General features: G+C 38.2%; 1 protein-coding gene across 5 annotated transcripts in view; it reads left to right on the plus strand.

Moving 5' to 3' along the window:
- Positions 1 to 27,031, plus strand: part of hdac4 (histone deacetylase 4) — a 238,771-nt gene that overhangs the window by 35,649 nt on the left and 176,091 nt on the right. For 3 of the 5 annotated variants that reach the window (XM_062067611.1, XM_062067614.1, XM_062067613.1), the window contains exons 2-6: positions 2,021 to 2,200; positions 2,298 to 2,443; positions 6,589 to 6,739; positions 18,548 to 18,668; positions 25,591 to 25,709. In XM_062067611.1, coding sequence (XP_061923595.1) covers positions 2,021 to 2,200; positions 2,298 to 2,443; positions 6,589 to 6,739; positions 18,548 to 18,668; positions 25,591 to 25,709 — 717 coding nt within the window. The remainder of the gene's footprint in view (positions 1 to 2,020; positions 2,201 to 2,297; positions 2,444 to 6,588; positions 6,740 to 18,547; positions 18,669 to 25,590; positions 25,710 to 27,031) is intronic. The other 2 variants (XM_062067612.1, XM_062067615.1) reach the window with 1 other exon arrangement.

A 27,031-nucleotide genomic window follows, 5' to 3' on the forward strand; every position in this document is an offset into this window, starting at 1 on the left:
TTTTCCTGTGTGTTTTATTTTCATTCTTGTCTTGCGCTCCTATTTTGGTGTTGATTGTCATGTCATGTACAGATGTACAAACCCCGTTTCCATATGAGTTGGGAAATTGTGTTAGATGTAAATATAAACGGAATACAATGATTTGCAAATCATTTTCAACCCATATTCAGTTGAATATGCTACAAAGACAACATATTTGATGTTCAAACTGATAAACTTTTTTTTTTTGTTGCAAATAATCATTAACTTTAGAATTGGATGCCAGCAACGCGTGACAAAGAAGTTGGGAAAGGTGGCAATAAATACTGATCAAGTTGAGGAATGCTCATCAAACACTTATTTGGAACATCCCACAGGTGAACAGGCAAATTGGGAACAGGTGGGTGCCATGATTGGGTATAAAAGTAGATTCCATGAAATGCTCAGTCATTCACAAACAAGGATGTGGCGAGCGTCACCACTTTGTCAACAAATGCGTGAGCAAATTGTTGAACAGTTTAAGAAAAACCTTTCTCAACCAGCTATTGCAAGGAATTTAGGGATTTCACCATCTATGGTCCGTAATATCATCAAAGGGTTCAGAGAATCTGGAGAAATCACTGCACGTAAGCAGCTAAGCCCGTGACCTTCGATCCCTCAGGCTGTACTGCATCAACAAGCGACATCAGTGTGTAAAGGATATCACCATATGGGCTCAGGAACACTTCAGAAACCCACTGTCAGTAACTACAGTTGGTCGCTACATCTGTAAGTGCAAGTTAAAACTCTCCTATGCAAGGCGAAAACCGTTTATCAACAACACCCAGAAACGCCGTCGGCTTCGCTGGGCCTGAGCTCATCTAAGATGGACTGATACAAAGTGGAAAAGTGTTCTGTGGTCTGACGAGTCCACATTTCCAAATTGTTTTTGGAAACTGTGGACATTGTGTCCTCCGGACCAAAGAGGAAAAGAACCATCCGGATTGTTAAAGGCGCAAAGTTGAAAAGCCAGCATCTGTGATGGTATGGAGGTGTATTAGTGCCCAAGACATGGGTAACTTACACATCTGTGAAGGCGCCATTAAGGCTGAAAAGTACATACAGGTTTTGGAGCAACTTATGTTGCCATCCAAGCAACGTTACCATGGACGCCCCTGCTTATTTCAGCAAGACAATGCCAAGCCACGTGTTACATCAACGTGGCTTCATAGTAAAAAGAGTGCGGGTACTAGACTGGCCTGCCTGTAGTCCAGACCTGTCTCCCATTGAAAATGTGTGGCGCATTATGAAGCCTAAAATACCACAACTGAGACCCCCGGACTGTTGAACGACTTAAGCTGTACATCAAGCAAGAATGGGAAAGAATCCCACCTGAGAAGCTTCAAAAATGTGTCTCCTCAGTTCCCAAACGTTTACTGAGTGTTGTTAAAAGGAAAGGCCATGTAACTCAGTGGTGAACATGCCCTTTCCCAACTACTTTGGCAGCCATGAAATTCTAAGTAAATTATTATTTGCAAAAAAAATTAAAGTTTATGAGTTTGAACATCAAATATCTTGTCTTTGTAGTGCATTCAATTGAATATGAGTTGAAAATGATTTGCAAATCATTGTATTCCGTTTATATTTACATCTAACACAATTTCCCAACTCATAGGGAAACAGGGTTTGTACTTTGTGGACGCTGTCTGCAGCTACACACGCTGTAAGTCTTTGCTGTCGTCCAGCATTCTGTTTTTGTTTACTTTGCAGCCAGTTCAGTTTTACTTTCGTTCTGCATAGCCATCCCTAAGCTTCAATGCCTTTTCTTAGCGGCACTCGCCTTTTGTTTATTTTTGGTTTAAGCGTTAGACACCTTTTTACCTGCACACTGCCTCCCGCTGTCCACATTATTTGTGGATTATAATTACTGGTGTACAAAAAAATGTTTTCAACCCAATTAGGTGAAATGACGTAATCTCCCACGGCACACCAGACTGTATCGCACAGTGGTTGAAAAACTGATGTAAATAGCTTCCTGTTGCCTTCTTCTTGTGTCTCCTAGTTGACGTGAGTTCAGCAGCACTGCCCACGCAGGTGCCCGCCACCGCCGCAACTATCCTCCCTATGGACCTGCGGATGGTTGACCACCACCACCAACAGACCAATTATGGATTACTTCCCCAACCACAACCTGCAGCGCCCACATCCACCGCTTGTCCCACATCTGACGGGCCAGTCATTAGTAAGTGATGACGGTCCTCTGATGTTAAAAGCCACGTAAGTACTTGTTTTGTTCGCAGCCACGGCCTAAACGGCGACTTCTTTGAACCCCTCTGCAGACCACCAAGCGCAGCAGCTGCAGCAGGAGCTGGTGGCTCTCAAACACAAGCAGCAGCTCCAGAGACAGTTGCTCATCGCCGAGTTCCAGAGGCAGGATGAACAGCTGTCGAGGCAACATGAGGTGCAGCTGCATGAACATATCAAGGTGAGGTCATCCGACAGGCAGAGTGGACGGAGGGCTTTGCTGAGCAAATACGTGTAAACATTTTTTTTCATTGGCACTTTTTATCGTTTAAAGCTCCAAATCACATACATATATGCAGATTTTGGGGGGATTTAAAAAAAGAAGATTATTCTACATATGTTTGGGCTAAATCAGGGTTTCCTAACTTTTTGATTTCGGGGTCTACACACTAAAACATGCTGGGTTATTTGGATAACCCAATTTATGAGTTGCTACTGTTGGGTTAAATTTTGGAGTTATTTTTTGAGGGTTATAGGGGTATTATTTTAACTCAATTTCTGGGTTTTCAAAATTTCGAACCATTTGTGGTTTGTTTTTCTCGATATTTTTTTGGGGGGGGGTACAATTATTATAAATGTGTATATAAATGTGTATATATGTATGTATATATGTGTATAAATGTGTGTATATATATGTGTGTAGAAAATGGATGGATGGATGGATGGATATGTGTATAAATGTGTGTATATATAGATACACGTATACATACAGTATACATACACTACCGTTCAAAAGTTTGGGGTCACCCAAACAATTTTGTGGAATAGCCTTCATTTCTAAGAACAAGAATAGACTGTCGAGTTTCAGATGAAAGTTCTCTTTTTCTGACCATTTTGAGCGTTTAATTGACCCCACAAATGTGATGCTCCAGAAACTCAATCTACTCAAATGAAGGTCAGTTTTGTAGCTTCTGTAACGAGCTAAACTGTTTTCAGATGTGTGAACATGATTGCACAAGGGTTTTCTAATCATCAATTAGCCTTCTGAGCCAATGAGCAAACACATTGTACCATTAGAACACTGGAGTGATAGTTGCTGGAAATGGGCCTCTATACACCTAGATATTGCACCAAAAACCAGACATTTGCAGCTAGAATAGTCATGCACCACATTAGCAATGTATAGAGTGTATTTCTTTAAAGTTAAGACTAGTTTAAAGTTATCTTCATTGAAAAGTACAGTGCTTTTCCTTCAAAAATAAGGACATTTCAATGTGACCCCAAACTTTTGAACGGTAGTGTATATATATATATATATATATATATATATATATATATATATATATATATATATATATATATATATATATACACACACACAAAAATGGAATGACACTTTATGTGTGGTGTTGGAGTTGTCCGACTTTTTGTGTGGCTAGTAAACGCATCACTGGCTAAGTGCCATATGTGCATGTGTTGGCGCAAGTGAGAAAGAGCGAGCGGCTGCTGTTGATATAACAAAGTTGCTTTTGGTCTGGTTTGTACTGCAGAAAATGAGCACTTTTGCTGGATATCATTTTTTTTACTAATGTTTTGGTGATGTGTTTATGGCCGACAATAAAGAGTTTTGCTCAGTAAAGTGATGGATGGAATTCATGTCCTCAAAGCGTCTCGACAGACGTTACAATATTTGAACAACGATGACAAAAACTGTTTTCTCTGTCGTGTCCGTGTGTCGAAAATTGTTATGCGCTTATTTTTTTATTTGATTTTGTGCGTGGCATAGATTTGCCGTGCGCAGAGGACGCTTGAGCAGTGCGCAATTACACAGGCGCGCACCTTAGAGGGAACGTTACTTGCAAGGGCTGTGAAGGCATGTGTTGACAAACATGCGCCGTGGCTTGTCGAAAGCTGTATAGTATCAAATTTAATTCATTCACAATGATTTGCAAATCCTTTTCAACTTGTATTCAGTTGAATGGACTGCAAAGACAAGATATTTAATGTTCCAACTGAGAAACTTAATTTGTTTTTGCAAATAATCATTAACTTAGATTTTAATGGTAGCAACGCGTTGCAAAAAAGTTGGCACAGGGGCATTTTTACCACTGTGTTACATGGCCTTTCCTTTTAACAACACTCAGTAAACGTTTGGAAACTGAGGAGACACATTTTTTAAGCTTTTCAGGTGGAACACGGATCATGTTTTGTTTAGTTATGTTCTGTTAGTTTTGGACTTATTCAGTTCCCGTTTGCGCTTCCTTGTTTGTTTTGTCACCATGGCGACTTATTGTGTTCACCTGTCTTTGATTAGTGCTCGTCCGCTCACCTGCTTCCCGAGCACTAATCAGAGAAATTATTTAAGCCTGTCTTTGCTAGTCAGTCGGCCTGGCTTCATTGTTTGCGTCACGTTCTCACCAAGTAAGTTTTCTTTTTCCATGCCATAGCTTCTGGCTAAGTCTTAGCTTCACGTGTGTTAGGCATGCTTGTCTTTTTTGTTCTTTGCCTGTGTTTTTGGTAGTTGGGTGATTTATGTTAATAAATCAAATCTTACCTTTACGCCTTCGTCCGGAGCTGTCCTTTTTTGCATCTTGGGAGAACAACCGCGCAGCAAGCTGCGACCCGATCGTGACAGTTACATGGCCTTTCCTTTTAACAACACTTAGTAAATGCTTGGGAACTGAGGGGACCAATTTTTGAAGCTTTTCAGGTGGAATTCTCTCCCATTCTTGCTTGATGTACAGCTTAAGTTGTTCAACAGTCCGGGGGTCTCCGTTGTGGTATTTTAGGCTTCATAATGCGCCACACATTCTCAACGGCAGACAGGTCTGGATTACAGGCAGGCCAGTCTAGTACCCGCACTCTTTTACTATGAAGCCATGCTGTTGTAACATGTGGCTTGGCATTGTCTTGCTGAAATAAGCAGGGGCGTCCCTGATAACGTTGCTTGGACGCAACTTATGTTGCTCCAAAACCTGTATGTACCTTTCAGCATTAATGGTGCCTTCACAGAAGTGTAAGTTACCCATGCCTTGGACACTAATACACCCCCATACCATCACAGATGCTGGCTTTTCAACTTTGGGCCTATACCCATCCGCATGGTTCTTTTCCTCTTTGTTCCGGAGGACTAGACGTCCACAGTTTCCAAAAACAATTTGAAATGTGGACTCGTCAGACCACAGAACACTTTTCCACTTTGCATCAGACCATCTTAGATGAGCTCGGGCCCAGCGAAACCGGCGGCGTTTCTGGGTGTTGTTGATAAATGACTTTCGCTTTGCATAGTAGAGTTTTAACTTGCACTTACAGATGCAGCGACCAACTGTAGTTACTGACAGTGGATTTCTAAAGTGTTCCTGAGCCCATGTGGTGATATCCTTTACACACTGATGTCCCTTTTTGATGCAGTACCGCCTGAGGGATCGAAGGTCACGGGCATTCAATGTTGGTTTTCAGCCTTGCCGCTTACGTGCAGTGATTTCTCTGCTCACGCATTTGTTGACAAAGTGGTGACCCTCGCCCCATCCTTGTTTGTGAACGACAGAGCATTTCATGGAAGCTGCTTTCATACCCAATCATGGCACCCACCTGTTCCCAATTAGCCCGTTCACATGCGGGATGTTCCAAATAAGTGTTTGATGAGCATTCCTCAACTTTCTCAGTCTTTTTTGCCACTTGTGCCAGCTTTTTTTGAAACATGTTGCGGGCATCAAATTCCAAATGAGCTAATATATGCTAAAAAAATAACAAGATTTTCCGTTTGAACGTTAAGTGTCTTGTCTTTGCAGTCTATTCAATTGATTATAAGTTGAAAAGGATTTGCAAATCATTGTATTCTGTTTTTATTTACGATTTACACAACATGCCAACGTCACTGGTTCTGGGTTTTGTACTTCACAACATGCCAGCACACGACAGTTTGCTTAGAAAAAGACACAAATGCAATTTTATCGTCAGAATGTCATCCAATGTCACCCAAGAATTATTTACTTGAATTTTATGTCATTTAATTGCACAATTGCACACAGTGGGTGGGACGAAACTATATTTTCTATTCGGGTTTGTGGTTTGTAAATGGAAAAGTTCATACAATAAGGGTTTTTTTAATTTTGGTTCCACTGTATTTAAAACATGTTTTATGCATTAGCTTTGAAAATATTTGAATTATATTTCCTATTTTGCGGAAATTAATTAACCACCAACTAACAGTAATAAACTAGATTTTACTGTATATGAACATCAGCCGACTTGCACTGCACTTTTAGGACTCAAGGCTGGAACTGTCAAGTCCTTTTAGACTAGCTTTAAAGTCATTGATGTATTCTCTCTCATTATACTAGTCCTCTTTTTTTTCCATCTTCAATGACACTTTTTGTCCAACAGCATCAACAGGATTTATTGGCGCTGAAGCACCAGCAAGAGCTGTTGGAGCACCAGCGGAAGATAGAGCAGCAGCGCAATGAGCAGGAGTTGGAGAAGCAGCACCGGGAACACAAACTACATCAGCTCAAAAACAAGGAGAGGGGACGAGAAAGTGAGTAGACCCCCTCAGCTCGGGATGGGTGTTGAACCCGGTACTTTTTAATTAGTATCAACCAATATCTGTGGGTATTAGTAAAATCAAACTGTGCCACATTTCGATACTTTTTATTGCATGTTACACTCGGCACTGGCTCAAGCACTTGGCCGGGAAACAAACAGTGCGGGCGGACTACTTGGTAATGAAGGAGGCCCTCTAAACTTTTCAAAATGTGCCAGATCGATGCTAATTTACATTGGATTTTTGGTAACACTTTAGTATGGGGAACATATTCACCATTAATTAGCTGCTTATTAAAGTAACAAAGACTTAATTTAGAGTTATTTGGACACTAGGGGATCATATAAGGGTTAAGGTTACTAATACGCAATAATTCTGAGGTTATTGAGGGAAGACTCTTAGTTAATGGCTTACTGGTTGTATAATAAGGCCATGCAGAATAAGGCATTAATAAGTACTTAGTAATGACTAATTAAGAGCTAATATGTTACTAATGTGCATGTTAATAAGCAAATAATTAATGGTGAATATGTTCCCCATAATAAAGTGTTACCATAAGACAGGGGTGTCCAAAGCCATTTGCGGCCCGCAGCTAATTGTTTACCGGCCCGCCACACATTCTGGAAATGCTATTGCAAAAAAAAAAATGAATGAGGTAAAATCTAACGAGAAAAAGTTGCAATGTTGACACAAAGCTGCCTTGCAGGCTGTTTTTCTTTTTTTTTGTCTTTCTTTCTTTTTCTTTTTTTGCCATTGTTCCAAAAAAAAAAAAAAAAAGCCAAAAAATCCATGTTATAATGAATTATTTTTAAGGCTCCAATTACTTCAAATATTTCACTTTAACATGTTTTAAGTGGTAAATATTGCATATATTGTGTACTTGCCATATAAAAACATCAACGTTTTATTTGACAAAAGAGCATAAAAGAAACAAAATAATAGTTCAAACGTAATAGTTCAAAGTTGATCTCCTAACTTAAGTGTTGAAAGTAAAAGAAAAACCTAATAACAATGTATCACTTTTAGATCCCAAATATATTTGGTGGTATTGTATTTATCTTTTCACTGTGATTACTCAAAAATATTAAAAAATTAAAATCAGTGCATTATTGATCTTTTAGGGCTCTAATTACTAAATACTGCATATTTCAGTTTTACTATAAAAAACAAAGTTGTTTTTGACATAAAAGCCATAAAACCGTTTTTTTAATTACTTTATATCAACTTTAAGTTGATATAGAGATTTACTGTAAGCGTTAAATAAAAAAAATATAATAATTTGACTTATTTTTAACATTTTAATGACTGAGACCCTTTATGGTCCCCGGGACCCCTAAAGGTAAAATAATATAAAAATCCATATATTTTGTTATGGTTTAAAAATTTAAAATATCAATATGGCCCCCACGTGCTTTAATTTTTCAGTGTGCGGCCCTAAGTGGAAAAAGTTTGGACACCCCTGCCATAAGACATTAATAAGTACTTAATAATGACTAATTAAGAGCCAATATGTTACTAATTTGCATGTTAATAAGCAACAAATTAATGGTGAATATGTTCCCCATACTGAAGTGTTACCGGCTTTTCTATAGACATGCACTTTTACCTCTAAAATTGATAATGACAACTTGTTTTTAATTTATGTATTTATTTTAATTAGGACAGTACATATTATTGAATGTGACCGCAAAAAAAAAACAGCATCAACATAAATATGCTGGAATTAGCACAAAAGCTAAATTGCATGCATTGTCCTAAAGCAGGTAAAAACCCACAAGCACATAGACACTACGGACACAGGTGTCAAACTCAAGGCCCGGGGGCCAAATGTGGCCCGCCACTTCATTTTACTCGGCCCTGGAAAGCCTGGAAATAACATGTATCAATAAAGTACTGTAACTTTTCTTACTAAATGTATTTTTTCTTTCTATTTTGGGAAAAAAAAATATATGTACTCCATGTATTTGAGAATTATGTTGACTTAAATATTGTCTAATTATGCAAAAATATATTATCAAACATTCAAACCATTTTTTAAAGATAAATAAATAATTAAAATAATGATTTCAAAGCAAGTTATCCATCAAATTATGCATTGTAAAAGTAGCAATAGATTTCATGGTAAAATTGTAAATTTTACTGTGGTTTTTACAGCATTTTTCTCGAAATGAACAAAAAATAGTACTTTTTTTTTACTGTAATAAACTGTGGTGCCGTTTTGGCATTTACAGTAATACCCCGAAAAATCTACAGTTGTTGATTTGCGGTAAAAACTAACAAACTGGCAGCTCAGGTGCCAAAATGTTACTGTAAAATTGCAGTTTCTTTTATTTACAGCAAAAAAAACAAATGTAAATTTTACAGTAAAATTCTGGCAACTGAGCTGCCTTTTTTTTTTTTTACCATAAAAACAGCACTACTGTTTTTTCCATTTACAGTAATATACACTAAAATTTGTAGGGAAATTATTGCACCTTAGCATATTTTTTTTTTTTTTTTTTTTTTAATCTAGGGTTAGGGTTAGGGTGGACCCTAACCCTACTAATAAAATGTATAAAAAAATTGTGTAATAGTAGTATTCACCGTTAGAAGCGGCCCACTAGGGCCAAACATAACTGCGATGTGGCCCTCAGGGAAAACAACTTTGACACCTCTGCAGTAGAAAAACAATAACACCAAAAGAACAAATAAGACTTTTAAAATAGAGAGTTCAAGAAAATGTTCAACTATGGGAGCATGACTGGTTTTGACTTTAACCAATTTTTAAGGATCCCTACAACTACAACTAAGATGCACGTTACAATCAAACAGCTAGTGTGTAATAATTACAATATTTACAATGTAAACACTTCGTAGGGCTCAACAAAAGTCGAAGCCGGCACATTCAACTCAATGGCAAAGACTACTTCCTGGCTAAAGCAACACACCGTAGTCTATGCACTACGGCCATCTAAAGTATTGGAATTGCAGCAGCATGCAAAGTCTACTATGTAATATAATAGAGTACAGTACTTGCAAATACAGAGTCAACTATGTGATATAATAGAGTACAGTACTTGCAAATGAGACACTGAAGTGTAAAAAAACAAAATAACAACTGGAGAGCACAGCTCAGTGATAAATGTTCAATTTAAAACAATTTAGATTTTCTTAACAATTAACCTTTTTATTAGTACATTTGAACACACCCACACGTAATGAAAATTGGTACTCGGTAGCTATAGGAATTGGTAATTATCGACTCAAATGCAAAAGGCACCCATCACTACCTTCAACAAAGATGTATTTACCGAAAATTGGTACCTCAATGTGGGTTTTGACCACTTTTCGTATGATTCGATTTTTACAAAAACTTACCCCAAAAGTTTACCGAGATTTTTTGTATACTGTCTTAGTTATTGTTCGGCTAAATAATACGCATAACACTCTAGTCCAGGGGTGTCAAAGTCAAGGCCCGCGGGCAGGATCCGGCCCACAAATTAATTATCTATGGCCACAGTGATGATATTTGATTAGTATTAGAATCGGCCCGCAGGCCACAGCCGCCTGCTGCTGTTTTGCATGCACCAATACTCCATCAGGAATTTTCTAAATGGGGTCCCAGGGACCCCATCAAGTCATACAAATGGGGTCCCACAGTAAATGTTTGGGGTCCCGCTTCTTTGTAACCAGTTTGAAAACAAATTATAAATGTATGCATTATCCTGTTATATCTCACATTCTATATTGGAGTTTTGGAAAAAGGTTGTCATAAACGTTACTTAATTCATAAAAAATAAATACAAAATAATTCATTTACTTTCTTCTTTCCTTCATGGATCTAAACTTTACCGCTGCTGGTATTTCTTTCTATATTTTTATTGTAGTATTTTCAGAATGGGTTTGTTCTATTTTTGGCCAAAGTAAGACAAAGAAAACAATCTCAAGTTGTCTTTATTTTTTTTAGTCTTAATGCTATTATTTTAATAGTGTGGCCCCTGAGCTAAAAAGAGTTTGATACCCCTGCTCTAGTCTGTTAACCCCAAACAACGAAACGTAGTGCTTTTTGTTTGGAGCATGACAGCAAAATAAGCAACAATGGGGCCAAAAAAAAGTTGCAAGTGTCAGCACTCTGATAAACTATTGAATTCAAGGAAAAATACAAAGGTGGGGGCAGCATGGCTCTCCCCTTCCCTCTTCCTTTTCCACTCATTAACATTTTCACCAACAAAAGTCCTCAATAAAGTTACAGAGTGATGCGATTTTTGTTATTCTTATAGCCAGACCTCTGTTTACTTCAACTGTTGCCTTCCGCAGAGGTTGTCACGTGATATTATATGCTCTTATGCTATAAGAATAACAAAAATCGCATACTTTTTTGAAGACCTAATGATCCTCTTTGGATTACTGAAAGAAAAACTTAGAGAGTAATGTCTAATGTCCATTTATCCATTACATACATCATTCATATACGTTAGTTCAGGAAAAAAAAGACATAGGCTATTTCATTCCTACAAGCCTGTTTCGCAGGTTTCCATGCTCTTCAAGGGTAAATAAATAAATAAAAAATCCCCTGAAGAGTAGGGAAACCTGCGAAACAGTCTTGTAGAGAAGAAATAGCCTAACGCAGGGGTCACCAACCTTTTTGAAAGCAAGAGCTACTTCTTGGGTACTGATTAATGCGAAGGGCTACCAGTTTGATACACACTTCAATAAATTGCCAGAAATAGCCAATTTGCTCAATTTACCTTTAACTCTATGTTATTATTAATAATTAATGATATTTACACTTAATTGAACGGTTTAAAAGAGGAGAAAACACGAAAAAAATGACAATTAAATTTTGAAACATAGTTTATCTTCAATTTCGGCTCTATAAAATTCAAAATTCAACCGAAAAAAAGAAGACAAAAACTAGCTAATTCGAATCTTTTTGAAAAAATTTAAAAAATAATTTATGGAACATCATCAGTAATTTTTCCTGATTAAGATTAATTTCAGAATTTTGATGACATGTTTTAAATAGATTAAAATCCAATCTACACTTTGTTAGAATATATAACAAATTGGACCAAGCTATATTTCTAACAAAGACAAATCATTATTTCTTCTAGATTTTCCAGAACAAAATTTTTTAAAGAAATTAAAAAGACTTTGAAATAAGATTTAAATTTGATTCTACAGATTTTCTAGATTTGCCAGAATATTTTTTTTGAATTTTAATCATAATAAGTTTGAAGAAATATTTCACAAATATTCTTCGTCGAAAAAACAAAAGCTAAAATGAAGAATTAAATCAAAATGTATTTATTATTCTTTACAATAAAAAAATAAATTTACTTGAACATTGATTTAAATTGTCAGGAAAGAAGAGGAAGGAATTTAAAAGGTAAAAAGGTATGTGTTCAAAAATCCTAAAATCATTTTTAAGGTTGTATTTTTTCTCTAAAATTGTCTTTCTGAAAGTTATAAGAAGCAAAGTAAAAACAATAATGAATTTATTTAAACAAGTGAAGACCAAGTCTTTAAAATATTTTCTTGGATTTTCAAATTCTATTTGAGTTTTGTCCTTCTTAGAATTAAAAATGTCGAACAAAGCGAGACCAGCTTGCTAGTAAATAAATACAATTTAAAAAATAGAGGCAGCTCACTGGTAAGTGCTGCTATTTGAGCTATTTTTAGAACAGGCCAGCGGGCTACTCATCTGGTCCTTACGGGCTACCTGGTGCCCGCGGGCACCGCGTTGGTGACCCCTGGCCTAACGTATATTCCGCTCTACCCCGGTATTGAGCACTGTATAACGAATAAACCACAGGAACCTCGACTACATCATTCATATGTATTTCACATTGCTTTCTGCATGTAAAACTATACAATTATTGTTTGTTAATAATGTTTGTCAGGTTCAAACACTGATGACATCTATTAAACAAGACAAGAAGCAAGGAATTAAACAGAGACATGATTAAATTTGGCTCAATTGAGGAGAGACGTCTGGACTGTACTCTTTTTACAGTCTCACCACGCTCTGGCGAAAGATTGTACGCCTCTTTTATTTGGACTTTCCCATATTACATGCCAACAGCTGTTTCTAAGGGACGGGGGTCGTAAACAGCTATCGCCTTTGGTTACAGAACAGCTCAAAGAAAAGGTCGTAAAACAGTTCAAAGAAGCGGTGCCTGGAGGGGAGTCTGGTCCTGCTTCCTCTCCGCTTTGTAGTTCTCAGGTCAAAACAAAATATTTCTGTTGATTACAATACATCAAAGAAACAGAACACCTTCATGTTGCTTCCCATCCTACACAGTGGAGTTTAACAAGCCTTCTTCTCGGTTGGTTCAAAGACAGCTTTTGTCTTCTCGCCGGGCGAGCTGAACTCAATGTAACACAGTTTTGTGATAACTTAGATACAATTATTCTAAAAATGTTTTTGATTATTAATGATCAACAAAAAACATGGTACTCTTTATGAAAACAATAAATAATGTCATGTACAGGGTGAACCAAAGAAAACCATAGAATCCCAAAAAATATTAAATCCTAAAAATGTCCAGGAAATTTTCTGACCTTCAACTTCAACTTGTATATAGCGCACAAAGTTGTCAATTACTTGACCATATTCCTCTTAAGGATGTTAGAATTAAGATTTTAACCCAAATAAAAATGTCTGCTTTTTGATGGAGCGTAAGTACTCTAATATGCTTGCACTACAGACATGTTGGCAAGACTATTATTCCAATATTTCACGCACAAAGTCGACCACGGAAAGGGAACAATCTAAAAGAACAGATTAATTCAAGGATATTTTTTTTTTTATGATCACTCTGTATTTCAGATGGTGGAAAAATAAAATTGCAGAATCTTGAATAGTGTTAACATTGTTATTATATCGTGCATTGGATTATTTATTAAATGTTGACTGTGATAGTGATGGTCGAAATAATAGACTCAGTTTAATATATACAGCTTAAAAGCAAAAGTGTGCATGACTTATTTGCAACATCTAAATAAACGGTGCCGAAAATCCTACAAACTATTAATATAAAAAAGTATGATTTTTAGAAGCCTGAAGTAGGGTGACTAATAGATTAATTTGATTAGAAAAAAGATCTGATTTCTAGTCTGTTAAATTAATTTTTCAATGAGTGCAACAAATAAAAATGTATAAAATCCAGACGGCACGCAGTGCCTGTAACTTAAAATGCATGGCCATAGTTTCTGCAAAAGAGCATGCATGAGAGCAGTTCTGCTTAGGTGCCACAATCTGTGTGGTGGTGAACAGCGGAGATTTGTTTGTTTATATTATTTTCATCAATGCATACATTTTAAAAGTGTAATTTCAATGTTGATGGTGTGCATTTATTAGGAAAAAGAATGAAGGTTATGGCACACTTCCACCTCAGCCACTTAAAGCTAAGAAGAGTTGGATAGCAAAACCATGCAAGTGTTATGTTTGCGAGGGGAGTCGACGGCACAGACCACAAGAGGGCATATTTATCCATCCATCCATCTTCTTCCGCTTATCCGAGGTCGGTCGCGGGGGCAGCAGCCTAAGCAGGTAAGCCCAGACTTCCCTCTCCGCAGCCACTTCGTCCAGCTCGAGGCGTTCCCAGGCCAGCCGGGAGACATAGTCTTCCCAACGTGTCCTGGGTCTTCCCCGTGGCCTCCTACCGGTCGGACGTGCCCTAAACACCTCCCTAGGGCGTAGTTATATATGTACAATATATAATAATCAAACAATCATAATATAATCTAAACACGGGTATGGGGTGTGACAAAAATCCAAGGGGTGTATGGTGTGAGACTATGTGTAGGAATTAATGAGTGTGTTACCTGGAGTGTTGAGCGAGAGGCGGAAGTTCCGGAGGGGAAAGGCAGGCTCGAGTGTCCGTGTGACAGGCAGGAAGTGGGGGGGTGGACGGGGGGGGGCTATAGCGGGGCGTAAGAGGTCCGTGTCCAAGCAGGGGGTCGAGGATGGAGGGAGGCAGTCCAGAACCCAAAGGGAAGTCGAGGCACACAGCTCGATCACGGAAGACAGGGAAAGCACTGCGGGAAACACAAAGGACATAAGACACGGGAACTGGGAAGACACAGAGAGAGAGTGTGGGAGGGGATACGCGATAGCTTTCTGAATACAGAGAAGTACGTTCCGTCCCAGGATCTTCAGGTCCGCTGGTCTTTATACTGCTCGCCTTCATCAGTCCCAGGTGCGCAGATTGCTGATCGCCTGCGGCCTTGCCGGCACAAATTAGAATTAGCCAACTGTATTTTTCATCTTTGGAAAAAACATTTAATTGACCATAAGTGTCAGCACTTCAATCAATCAATCAATCAATCAATCAAAGTTTACTTATATAGCCCCTAATCACACATGTCTCAAAGGGCTGCACAAGCACACATCCCACATCAGGGCAAGAAAAAACTCAACACAATGGGGACAACGAGAAATCTTGGGAGGGACCTCAGATGTGTATGAGTGGCAGTCTAGTATAGGCTTGTGGTGGAAGAAGATTGCTCAAACAGCTTCGACCAATCAATAAATGAGAAGAGGAAGTTAACACATCTGAACACATTTAAAACTGTATTTATAAAGACCCATGAAAGTGTTGTGAGAATGGTCGCTGATAAGTTCTTAATAATGAATCCAGCAAGTTTTTAATCGTCAGAAGGAATCCATGACAACTACAAGTATCATTTAGGGCGTGATTTACTAGTACCAGGCGCTAAACAGCGTGTGCAAACTATAAAATTGAGGTAGTCGTCCAGTGCATCTACACTGAAACAACTTTTATGTTTTATTTTTTATCGCTATAGGTGCACTGGAGAGAGGCTGCACTGTTTTTTATGATATGAAATATGTTATAAATGTATATATATATATTCCTTGGAAAAAAACATACTCCATTAAAAAAAAACACTAAAGGATACCAAAACACATCAATTGAATTTGTTTTAATCAGTCCCTTTAAGGGGAACTGCACTTTTTTATTTTATTTAGCTTATCGCTTACAATGGATCCTGTGGAAGCCACTCTATAGTGCCTATAAAGCCCTTGGGAAAAAAATCCAAACACCTCCATTATGTTTTTTTTTTTACATGATATAAGTATACCTGTATATGTAATGTAGTAAAGGGCACATTTATAATAACATTTAATATGTACGTATTTTGATCATTTTAAACATACGTGGAGCATTAATTTCAAAAACGTATCAATGTTTTTTTGTTTTTTTTACTACTATTATTACTAACTGCAAACATAATAAAATATCACTTACTGTACAATGTCTGCTGTCATTAGGATGCCAACTGCTAGGATGTTCATACATTCCCGTTTAGATGAAGAATGACTCATAATCCTGGCGAAGAAAAGGGGGGTGGAACCTAGCGTCTTTTCGTGTCATTTACGCCCATGCCAGGTCTAAATGGGCTGTTAAAGTGTACTAACTTGTCGGAATACGCCCTCATCCTTTTAATTTCCAGGTGAGAGGCATTTATTTAGTATCGACAATAAAGTTTGACGACATTGGCACGCAAGGTTGTGATCACTGCACCGTTATAAATAGTTTGTCTGCGTTAGCCCTTTTAATGACAATAATACTTGGTTAATATTCAAGTCACAAAATGTAAAAGGAGTATTATGTTATGGTCGGAGGAGGGAGTTGTGACAGCACAGAACCATAAGGGGGCAATATGGCTCTATGTATTTATTATATGTATATATAAACAATATAATAATAATGAACAATATAATTTACTTAAAAAACAACAAAGGAATGGCGTGTGTGAACTAGATCCAAAAGGGGTGTATGGTAGAAGACTATGTGTATGAATAATTTGCTGTTGAGTATTACCATAATTGTTGGATGAGGAAGCAGACAAATCCAAAGGGGCTATAGGAAAAAGGGGTCCGTGATCCAAGTTAAGTCCGTGGGGCGTCAAGAGGCGTCAAGAGGTCCGTGTCCAGAGTGGGGGTCGAGGATCAAGGGAGGCAGTCCAAGGAAGCGAGACGCACAGCTCGAATCCAAGGCAACAGAAGGAAAACACCCGGGTGTACAAGGGAGATGACAAGGCAACAAATCAAGCTCGGGGAAGAACCCGGAGAGCAAAGAGCTAAGGACTGCTTACGGTACGCCAACAGAAGGTTATATTCCGGCTAGGGATGGCAGGTTGTGCAGGCTTTTGAAGGCAGGTCTGATCATCAGCTCCAGGTGTGCAGATTGCCGGAGATTTATTGCAGCTATTCGCTGCCGCTGGTCTGGTCTATGCGGCACACAGAGGAATGCGCACTGACACGCGCCCGGACCGTGACATATTGTTGACGTTTTTTGAAGTGTTCTTTATTGGATTTTGTGGGCGGAAAAGAGGACCTCTCATTGATTCTGCTGTAAGCAGACTTTTGTTTACGTTTATTAACGAGTAAGAATACATACATCATCATGTATTTCATAATGACTGTGAACGATGGGCAACATTTTTTTTTAAAAAAAGTGCAGTTCCCCTTTAAGGCACCCAGCATGCAGCTAATAAATTATAAAAGGATGTTGCTGAAGAGACGACATGTCTAATTATTTTAATTTCTGACAGTTCAAATATGTTGATACACACATTTGACAGGTCATTTTTAGACACGCTTAATAAAACTAAAACTAAAAATACACTGTTAGTAAATCAGGCTCTCAGTGCTTCCAAAGACGCTTCCGATGAACCATTCATGAAGACCCGTTCAGCCATTTGATTGATTGATTGAGACTTTTATTAGTAGGTTGCACAGTGAAGTACATATTCCGTACAATTGACCACTACATGGTAACACCCGAATAAGTTTTTCAACTTGTTTAAGTCGGGGTCCACTTAAATTGATTCATGATACAGATATATACTATCATATATACTATCATCATAATACAGTCATCACACAAGATAATCACATTGAATTATTGACATTATTTACAATCAGGGGTGTGGAGGGGGTGGGGGGTGGGGGGTGGGGGGGGGGGTATGGACATCAAGTAGTGGACATAGAGAGAGAGAGAGAGAGAGAGAGAGAGATCAGAAGGCATAAGAAAGAGAAAAAGTATCTGCATTTGATTGTTTACATTTGATTATTAGCAATCCGGGGAGGGTGTTAGTTTAGGGTTGTAGCTGCCTGGAGGTGAACTTTTATTGCGGTTTTGAAGGAGGATAGAGATGCCCTTTCTTTTATACCTGTTGGGAGCGCATTCCACATTGATGTGGCATAGAAAGAGAATTAGTTAAGACCTTTGTTAGTTCGGAATCTGGGTTTAACATGGTTAGTGGAGCACCCCCTGGTGTTGTGGTTATGGCGGTCATTTACGTTAAGGAAGTAGTTTGACATGTACTTCGGTATCAGGGAGGTGTAGCGGATTTTATAGACTAGGCTCAGTGCAAGTTGTTTAACTCTGTCCTCCACCTTGAGCCAGCCCACTTTAGAGAAGTGGGTAGGAGTGAGGTGGGATCTGGGGTGGAGGTCTAGAAGTAACCTGACTAGCTTGTTCTGAGATGTTTGGAGTTTAGATTTGAGGGTTTTGGAGGTGCTAGGGTACCAGGAGGTGCATGCATAATCGAAAAAGGGTTGAACGAGAGTTCCCGCCAGAATCCTCAAGGTGCTTTTGTTGACCAGTGAGGAAATTCTGTAGAGAAATCTCATTCGTTGGTTAACCTTTTTGAATACCTTGGTTGCCATTTTGTCACAGGAAAGGTTTGCCTCTAGAATGGAACCTAGGTAGGTGACCTCATCTTTCCTGGTGGGTTCCTATGTGAACTGAGCATCATCGGTCCCTTTTCTTTCCATGTTTGACTCAGGCGCAGTTGCCAGCACAGAAGTAAAGATGCGACTTCAAGCATTTGTCCTGAACAAGAAGAAAGCCTTGGCTCAGCGAACCCTAAACCATTGTCTGCCCAATGATCCACGCTACTGGTACGGGTGAGTGTCGCCCCTCAATATTTATATTTTATATATTTTCTTGTGGCCCTAAACAAGATTTTGTTTGTGGCCCCATTTGGTCTCTAGTATTATTTATTGTCTTTATTAGACTCCTGAAGGGCTCCGAGTCCACCCTTAACCTAACGTCACATCCCCACATAAACAAAGTATGTTTAATAGCACTAACATTAATTTTTGTTGGAAATCTTACTTAATTTGGTTGAAAGTTGCTTTTTAAAACACATGCAAACAGACATGTAATGTCTCCAAGATATATGGACAAATGTCATTAGGGTTTCTGACTTTTTATTAAAGATGGGATTAACATATCTAGATGATGTGACAGTAAACCAGTTTCCTCGTACACTCCCATCTAGGGCTGGGCCGATAAAACGATATCAATATACAAAATCCAAAACCGGTGAAGTTGGTACGTTGTGTAATTCGTAAATAAAAACAGAATAAAATGATTAGCAAATCCTTTTAGACTTATATTCAATTGCATAGACTGCAAAGACAAGATACTTAATGTTCAAACTTTTTGCAAATAATCATTAACTTAGAATTTAATGGCAGCAACACATTGGAAAACAGTTGGCACATGGGCATTTTTACCACTGTGTTACATGGCCTTTCCTTTTAACAACACTCAGTAAACGTTTGGGAACTGAGGAGACCAATTTTTGAAGCTTTTCAGGTGGAATTATTTCCCATTCTTGCTTGATGTACAGCTTAAGTTGATCAACAGTCTGGGGGTCTCCGTTGTGGTATTTTAGGCTTCATAATGCGCCACACATTTTCAATGAGAGACAGGTCTGGACTACAGGCAGGCCAGTCTAGTACCAGCACTCTTTTACTATGACGCCACGCTGTTGTAACACGTGGCTTGGCATTGTCTTGCTGAAATAGTCCTTAACGGCACTCCCCTTTTTCTTTTCAATCCTTGTCCGTACCCTATTTAGGTACACAGAAACAACAGGTAGGAACCAAAATGCAGAACTGTATTAAAAAAGTTAACTAACAAAATATAACAAATGTGCTACAGTACAACAAACCACTGCAAAGTACAGGGCACTGGCCACAACAGACTGAAAAAAGATCTCCAACAGCTTGCTGCACACATTAAAGGACCTACGCTTCCTCAGGAAAAGAGTCTGCTCATGCCCTTCTTGTATACAACTTTGCTGTTGTCCTTCCAGTCCAGTCTGCTGTTCAAATGGACTCCCAGGTACTTGTACTGCCCCACTACTGCCACCTCCAGGTCTCGGATTTGGATGGGCTCCACAGGGGTCATTTTCTTTTGAAATTGAATAAAATTTAAAAAATCTTTACAAAAGTCCAGGCCATGATCATGTGGCCCCCTAGAGGTTGTAGCCCTCAACAACCACATTAAATGTTTATGCCGTGGGCCGGCCCTGCGACCAAGTCATCAAGCCTTGGTCAGCCATGTTATTATCATTACGACGACGTACCCGCTTAAGTCGGCGTCGGCCACTCCACATACTTGGTCGACCGATTTTGTTGACATAAATTTTAAGACCCTTAAGGTTCATTTTGATGAGCAATCGGCCTATTTATGTGTTGTTGTATTGTTGTTAATAATAATAATAATAATAATAATAATAATACCTGGGATTTATATAGCGCTTTTCTAAGTACCCAACGTCGCTTTACATGTTAAAAACCCATCATTCATTCACACCTGGTGGTGGTAAGCTACTTTCGTAGCCACAGCTGCCCTGGGGTAGACTGACGGAAGCGTGGCTGCCAATTTGCGCCTACGGCCCCTCCGACCACCACCTATCATTCATTCAACATTCATTCACCGTGAGCGGCACCGGGGGCAAGGGTGAAGTGTCCTGCCCAAGGACACAACGGCATGGTAAGAGGCGGGGAGCGAACCTGCAACCCTCAGGTTTCTGACACGGGCGCTCTACCCACTACGCCATGCCACCCCTGTTAAGTTAATTATTATCGTCGCAAAGCGGTATGAACGTATCACAACAGCAACACTACTACTGTGTAGTTATACAGCATTAAACCATACAAGCTGACTTCCTGTTCAGTGCAAAGTAGGCTTCAAAATAAAAGCATGACAGTGTTAACACGGATTATCCAGACAAAACTCACCCATTTTATTAGATTTTTTTCCCCGACTGTTAGCCACCAGAAGAAAGAGTTATTATTTAGTATAAATTAGCTCAGCAACTTGTGTTAGATATAAACAAAACATTAAAGATTAAAGATTAAAGTACAAATGATTGTCACACACACACTAGATGTGGTGAAATTTGTCCTCTGCATTTGTCCCATCCCCTTGGGGAGCAGTGGGCAGCAGCGGCGCCGCGCCCGGGAATCATTTTTTGGTGATTTAACCCCCAACTCCAACCCTTTGTTGCTGAGTGCCAAGCAGGGAGGTTATGGGTCCCATTTGTATAGTCTTTGGTATGACTCGGCTGGGATTTGAACTCCAACCTACCGATCTCATATAATATGAAATAAAGAATATGCGCAAATAAAGGAAACTGATGTTATTAAACTACACTACATTGCCAAAAGTATTTGGCCACCCATCCAAATGATGAGAATCAGGTGTCCTAATGACTTGGCCCGGTGTATAAAATCAAGCACTTAGGCATGGAGACTGTTTCTACAAACATTTGTGAAAGAATGGGCCGCTCTCAGTGATTTCCAGCGTGGAAATGTCATAAGATGCCACCTGTGCAACAAATCCAGTCGTAAAATTTCCTTGCTCTTAAATATTCCAAAGTCAACTTTTATTATAAGAAAAGTGAAGAGTTTGGGAACAACAGCAACTCAGCCACCAAGTGGTAGGCCACGTAAACTGACAGAGGGGTCAGCGGATGCTGAAGCGCATAGTGCAAAGACTTTCTGCACAGTCAGTTGCTACAGAGCTCCATACTTCATGTGACCTTCCAATTAGCCCACGCACAGTACGCAGAGAGCTTCATGGAATGGGTTTCCGTGGCCGAGCAGCTGCATCTAAGCCATGCATCACCAAGTCCAATGCAAAGCGTCGGATGCAGTGGTGTAATGTAAAGCACGTCACCACTGGACTCTAGAGCAGTGGAGACGCGTTCTCTGGACTGATGAGTCACGCAATCTGATGGATCAGTCTGGGTTTGGAGGTTGCCAGGAGAACGCTACGTTTCGGAGTGCATTGTGCCGAGTGTGACATTTGGTGGAGGAGGAATTATGGTGTGGGGTTGGTTTTTCAGGAGTTGGGCTTGGCCCCTTAGTTCCAGTGAAAGGAACTTTGAATGCTCCAGGATACCAAAACATTTTGGACAATTCCATGGCACTTCAAGTTCATATGTGAGTAAAGGCAGGTGGCCAAATACTTTTTGGAATATAGTGTATGTTATCATCACATATTCTCCGTATGTCTGTGGCAAAAGTCACAAACAAATGTGCACGCCGAGTCTGGTTATGTCAACAACCGCTTCTGTCGACCTGCTCGTATGGTCATTATCCCGGCAATGCCGCTTCCCCACAGGGATTATGTTAAATATAAAAGTCACGGGGATGAATGACTTTGCAAACATGGCACATCCTGCAGTTTTGAACCCCACCTCCATCTCGGATGTGCTTGGTATGTGCAGTGAATTCTCCACATCAACATTTGCCTCTGGGAAAATCCTCGCTGATTGCCTCTGAGAATCTCTCTGTTGGTGATTGACAGCTGACTCTCTTCAAACATAATTCATGCGTTTAGGGAATAGAACAATGGATCCTCTCTTCCATTTCTGAAAGATTTTTTCTCTTAGCTGTAAAACATATCTGGCAAGGAAGGACACACATCCAAAAGCCCGGGTGACAAATGAAGACCATTTCTCTGCTATTACCACAATTCTCATCTGTCTCGCTTTTCCTCTCCAGTTCTCTTCGCAACGCTCCAATGCCTTCCCTTCTCAGATAATGCAAATTATTCTTCTACCTTTCGCTGAGGAAGTTCGCCTCCTTGGCTGGTGAATAGGAGCGAATAATGCATCTATTTCAGCTCTTTCTCTGTGCCACCGACATTCTTCTTCATAATGCTCCGAGTGACCAAGAACACCAGGGGCATAGGCGCTTATCCCGTGGGTGCTTCGGGGCCCGAGCACCCACGTGGAATTGTTGGCAACTTTCAATCTTAAAACAATTTTTGAAAAATCAATCTTGTTGTTGTTGATTTTGTGCCGAGTTTGTCGGTTTTACGAAATTAAAAGGTCACAAATCATATAGACCAGGGGTCACCAACGCGGTGCCCGCGGGCACCAGGTAGCCCGTAAGGACCAGATGAGTAGCCCGCCGGCCTGTTCTAAAAATAGCTCAAATAGCAGCACTTACCAGTGAGCTGCCTCTATTTTTTAAATTTTATTCATTTACTAGCAATCTGGTTTCGCTTTGCCCGACATTTTTAATTCTAAGAGAGACAAAACTCAAATAGAATTTGAAAATCCAAGAAAATATTTTAAAGACTTGGTCTTCACTTGTTTAAATAAATTCATTAATTTTTTTACTTTGCTTCTTATAACTTTCAGAAAGACAAATTTAGAGAAAAAATACAACCTTAAAAATAATTTTAGGATTTTTAAACACATATACCTTTTTACCTTTTAAATTCCTTCCTCTTCTTTCCTGACAATTTAAATCAATGTTCAAGTAAATGTATTTTTTTAATTGTAAAGAATAATAAATAAATTGTAATTTAATTCTTCATTTTAGCTTCTGTTTTTTCGACGAAGAATATTTGTGAAATATTTCTTCAAACTTATTATGATTAAAATTCAAAATAATTATTCTGGAAAATCTAGAAAATCTGTAGAATCAAATTTAAATCTTGTTTCCAAGTCTTTTGAATTTATTTTAAAATTTTTGTTCTGGAAAATCTAGAAGAAATAATGATTTGTCTTTCTTAGAAATATAGCTTGGTCCAATTTGTTATATATTCTAACAAAGTGCAGATTGGATTTTAACCTATTTAAAACATGTAATCAAAATTCTAAAATTAATCTTAATCAGGAAAAATTACTAATGATGTTCCATAAATTATTTTTTTAAGTTTTTGTCTTCTTTTTTTCGGTTGAATTTTGAATTTTAAAGATTCGAAATTGAAGATAAACTATGTTTCAAAATTTAATTGTCATTTTTTTTCGTGTTTTCTCCTCTTTTAAACCGTTCAATTAAGTGTAAATATCATTAATTATTAATAATAACATAGAGTTAAAGGTAAATTGAGCAAATTGGCTATTTCTGGCAATTTATTTAAGTGTGTATCAAAATGGTAGCCCTTCGCATTAATCACTACCCAAGAAGTAGCTCTTGGTTTCAAAAAGGTTGGTGACCCCTGATATAGACTATAATTAACAAAGCTTAACCATACTTAGTCAACAGCCATACATGTCACACTAAGGGTGGCAGTATGAACAATGCCAACACTGTCATAAACATGTGCCATATAGTGAAACCACACTAAACAATTGAGCAAATTGGCTATTTCTGGCAATTTATTTAAGTGTGTATCAAAATGGTAGCCCTTCGCATTAATCACTACCCAAGAAGTAGCTCTTGGTTTCAAAAAGGTTGGTGACCCCTGATATAGACTATAATTAACAAAGCTTAACCATACTTAGTCAACAGCCATACATGTCACACTAAGGGTGGCAGTATGAACAATGCCAACACTGTCATAAACATGTGCCATATAGTGAAACCACACTAAACAACAACGACACACACGTTTTGGAAGAATATTTGCACCGCAACACAACATAAACACTACAGAACAAATTCCAAGAATTCCTTGCATCACTAACTCTTCCGGGACGCTACAATATAAACAAACGCCATTGGTGGATCTACATCTAACATCCACTGTCATGATACCACGTACAATAGCGTATCTAGTCGATACTACTATGATTACATGGATATTTTTTAGCATCACAACATCTTCAAAAAAATTATATTATGTTTATAAACTCAGGAAATATGTCCCTGGACACATGAGGACTTTGAATATGACCAATGTATGATCCTGTAACTACTTGGTATCGGATTGATACCTAAATATGTATAAACCACAGAAACCCCGACTATAATATATATGTATGTATATTAGGGCTGTGAATCTTTGGGTGTCCCACGATTCGATTCAATATCGATTCTTGGGGTCACGATTCGATTCAAAAATGATTTTTTTCCCGATTCAAAAGGATTCTCTATTCATTCGATACGTAGGATTTCAGCAGGATCTACCCCAGTCTGCTGACATGCAAGCAGAGTAGTAGATTTTTGTAAAAAGCTTTTATAATTGTAAAGGACAATGTTTTATCAACTGATTGCAATAATGTAAATTTGTTTCAACTATTAAATGAACCAAAAATATGACTTATTTTATCTTTGTGAAAATATTGGACACAGTGTGTTGTCAAGCTTATGAGATGCGATGCAAGTGTAAGCCACTGTGACACTATTATTGTTCTTTTTTATTTTATTTTATAAATGTCTAATGATAATGTTAATGAGGGATTTTTAATCACTGCTATGTTGAAATTGTAACTAATATTAAGACTGTTGTTGATAATATTCATTTTTGTTTCACTACTTTTGGTTTGTTCTGTGTCGTGTTTGTGTCTCCTCTCAATTGCTCTGTTTATTGCAGTTCTGAGTGTTGCTGGGTCGGGTTTGGTTTTGGAATTGGATTGCATTGTTATGGTATTGCTGTGTATTGTTTTGTTGGATTGATTAATTTAAAAAAATAATAATAATAAATAAAAAATAAAAAATAAAAACGATTTTTAAAAAATGAGAATCGATTCTGAATCGCACAAAGTGAGAATCGCAATTCGAATCGATTGTTTTCCCACTATTTCAAGTGTTTAGCAACTTATTATTATTATTGCTTTTTTTTTTATAGGAAAACACAACACAGCTCTTTGGATCAAAGCTCGCCTCCCCAAGCAACTTTGTCAGCATACCAGCACCCATTGTTGGGCACGTACGACTCAAAAGATGACTTCCCACTACGCAAAACAGGTAATTCATGATTACTTTCATGCTGGGCTTTAAAATCCTGGTAGTTTTGGTCTTAATGCACAATACAGTTGTAAAGAAGTGTATAACGGTACTAAGGTGATGATTGTGTTCATTTTTTTCATACATTTGGTATTTTAAACCTGAACATCAATGCTCAGTCGTGCTGTAAAAAGCTTTTTTTTTCTATGAATAACTTTAAATCTTCTAATCTAAAAGTTTAAAAAGTTGTATTTTATTCCCTTTCTGTAACTAAACTGAAGAAAATTGCGACTTTAAAGCTAAGGTACAGTACGTACAGAACCGTGTACATGGTGTACGGTCACAGTCCTACAAACCATGCTAACAAAAATGATACAATACATTCACAGGAGAAAGAGTTTGAGCAGATGGACTTGATTCTAGCGTAGCACGTAACTCAGAATACTCGTATCTTAAAACAGACCAGCCCGGATTTGAAATTAATTTAATCTGTCCTTGGCCCTCCTTAAGCACCATAATTGAACATGCAACATGCCTTTTAAAAATAAAAATAAAAATTTGTATAAGAAATGTTGATTTAAAAACAATACAATAGTACAGTAGTTTTTAGGGGTGCTCGAAAAAAATATTCATATCTAAATTAAGATTTTTATTTATTCCGATTCCAAATCGATATCCAATTTTTTCATTTTGTTTTTCTTTTCTTTTTTTCCTTTTTTTTAAAAGAATCAATTTTAGGATTTAAAACAATAAAAACACATTTGTATTACTGTTATTATCAATACTGTTTTTTAAAAAATATTTTTGGTTTTCCTTTTTTTAGGTATTGTATTTTAATAGGTATTGTATTTGTAAAAGTGGAATTGGTTTGGCGTCGAGGTTACTCTATATTTCCTTTTATCATATTAACAACTGTGATGTTTCCCCCTTGTGGGTCCTCCTGACCGTAATAGACCTTCTCGTGAGCCCGGTAGTCTGGTGTAACAAAGTCTTTTATTTGTGCGCACCTGCGCCAACACAGCACACTGTTCTTGCAACTTTCCAGTCTCAGTCTCTCCTGCTGCTCTGCCCTCCAGCGTGTGTCTCGCTCTGCTCAATTTCAATTTCAATTTCAATTATTTATTTATTTCGTACTTGGATGTGTACATTTCAACAACATTTCAACAATCTCACATACCTTACTGCATTCAATACACAGCCATGTCGAAAAGGAACAGGATGAAGAAAATCTTATATTTCCTGCCCCTTCGCACAAAAGAAACATTTTCTTGGTATCTCTTTGCCGGTAGTGCATTAGAACATCCAATGCAACAAATCAATACAAAACAATACATCACATATGC

The sequence above is a fragment of the Entelurus aequoreus genome, linkage group LG13, assembly GCF_033978785.1.
Source record: "Entelurus aequoreus isolate RoL-2023_Sb linkage group LG13, RoL_Eaeq_v1.1, whole genome shotgun sequence".
In the NCBI taxonomy this organism is placed as follows: domain Eukaryota; kingdom Metazoa; phylum Chordata; class Actinopteri; order Syngnathiformes; family Syngnathidae; genus Entelurus; species Entelurus aequoreus.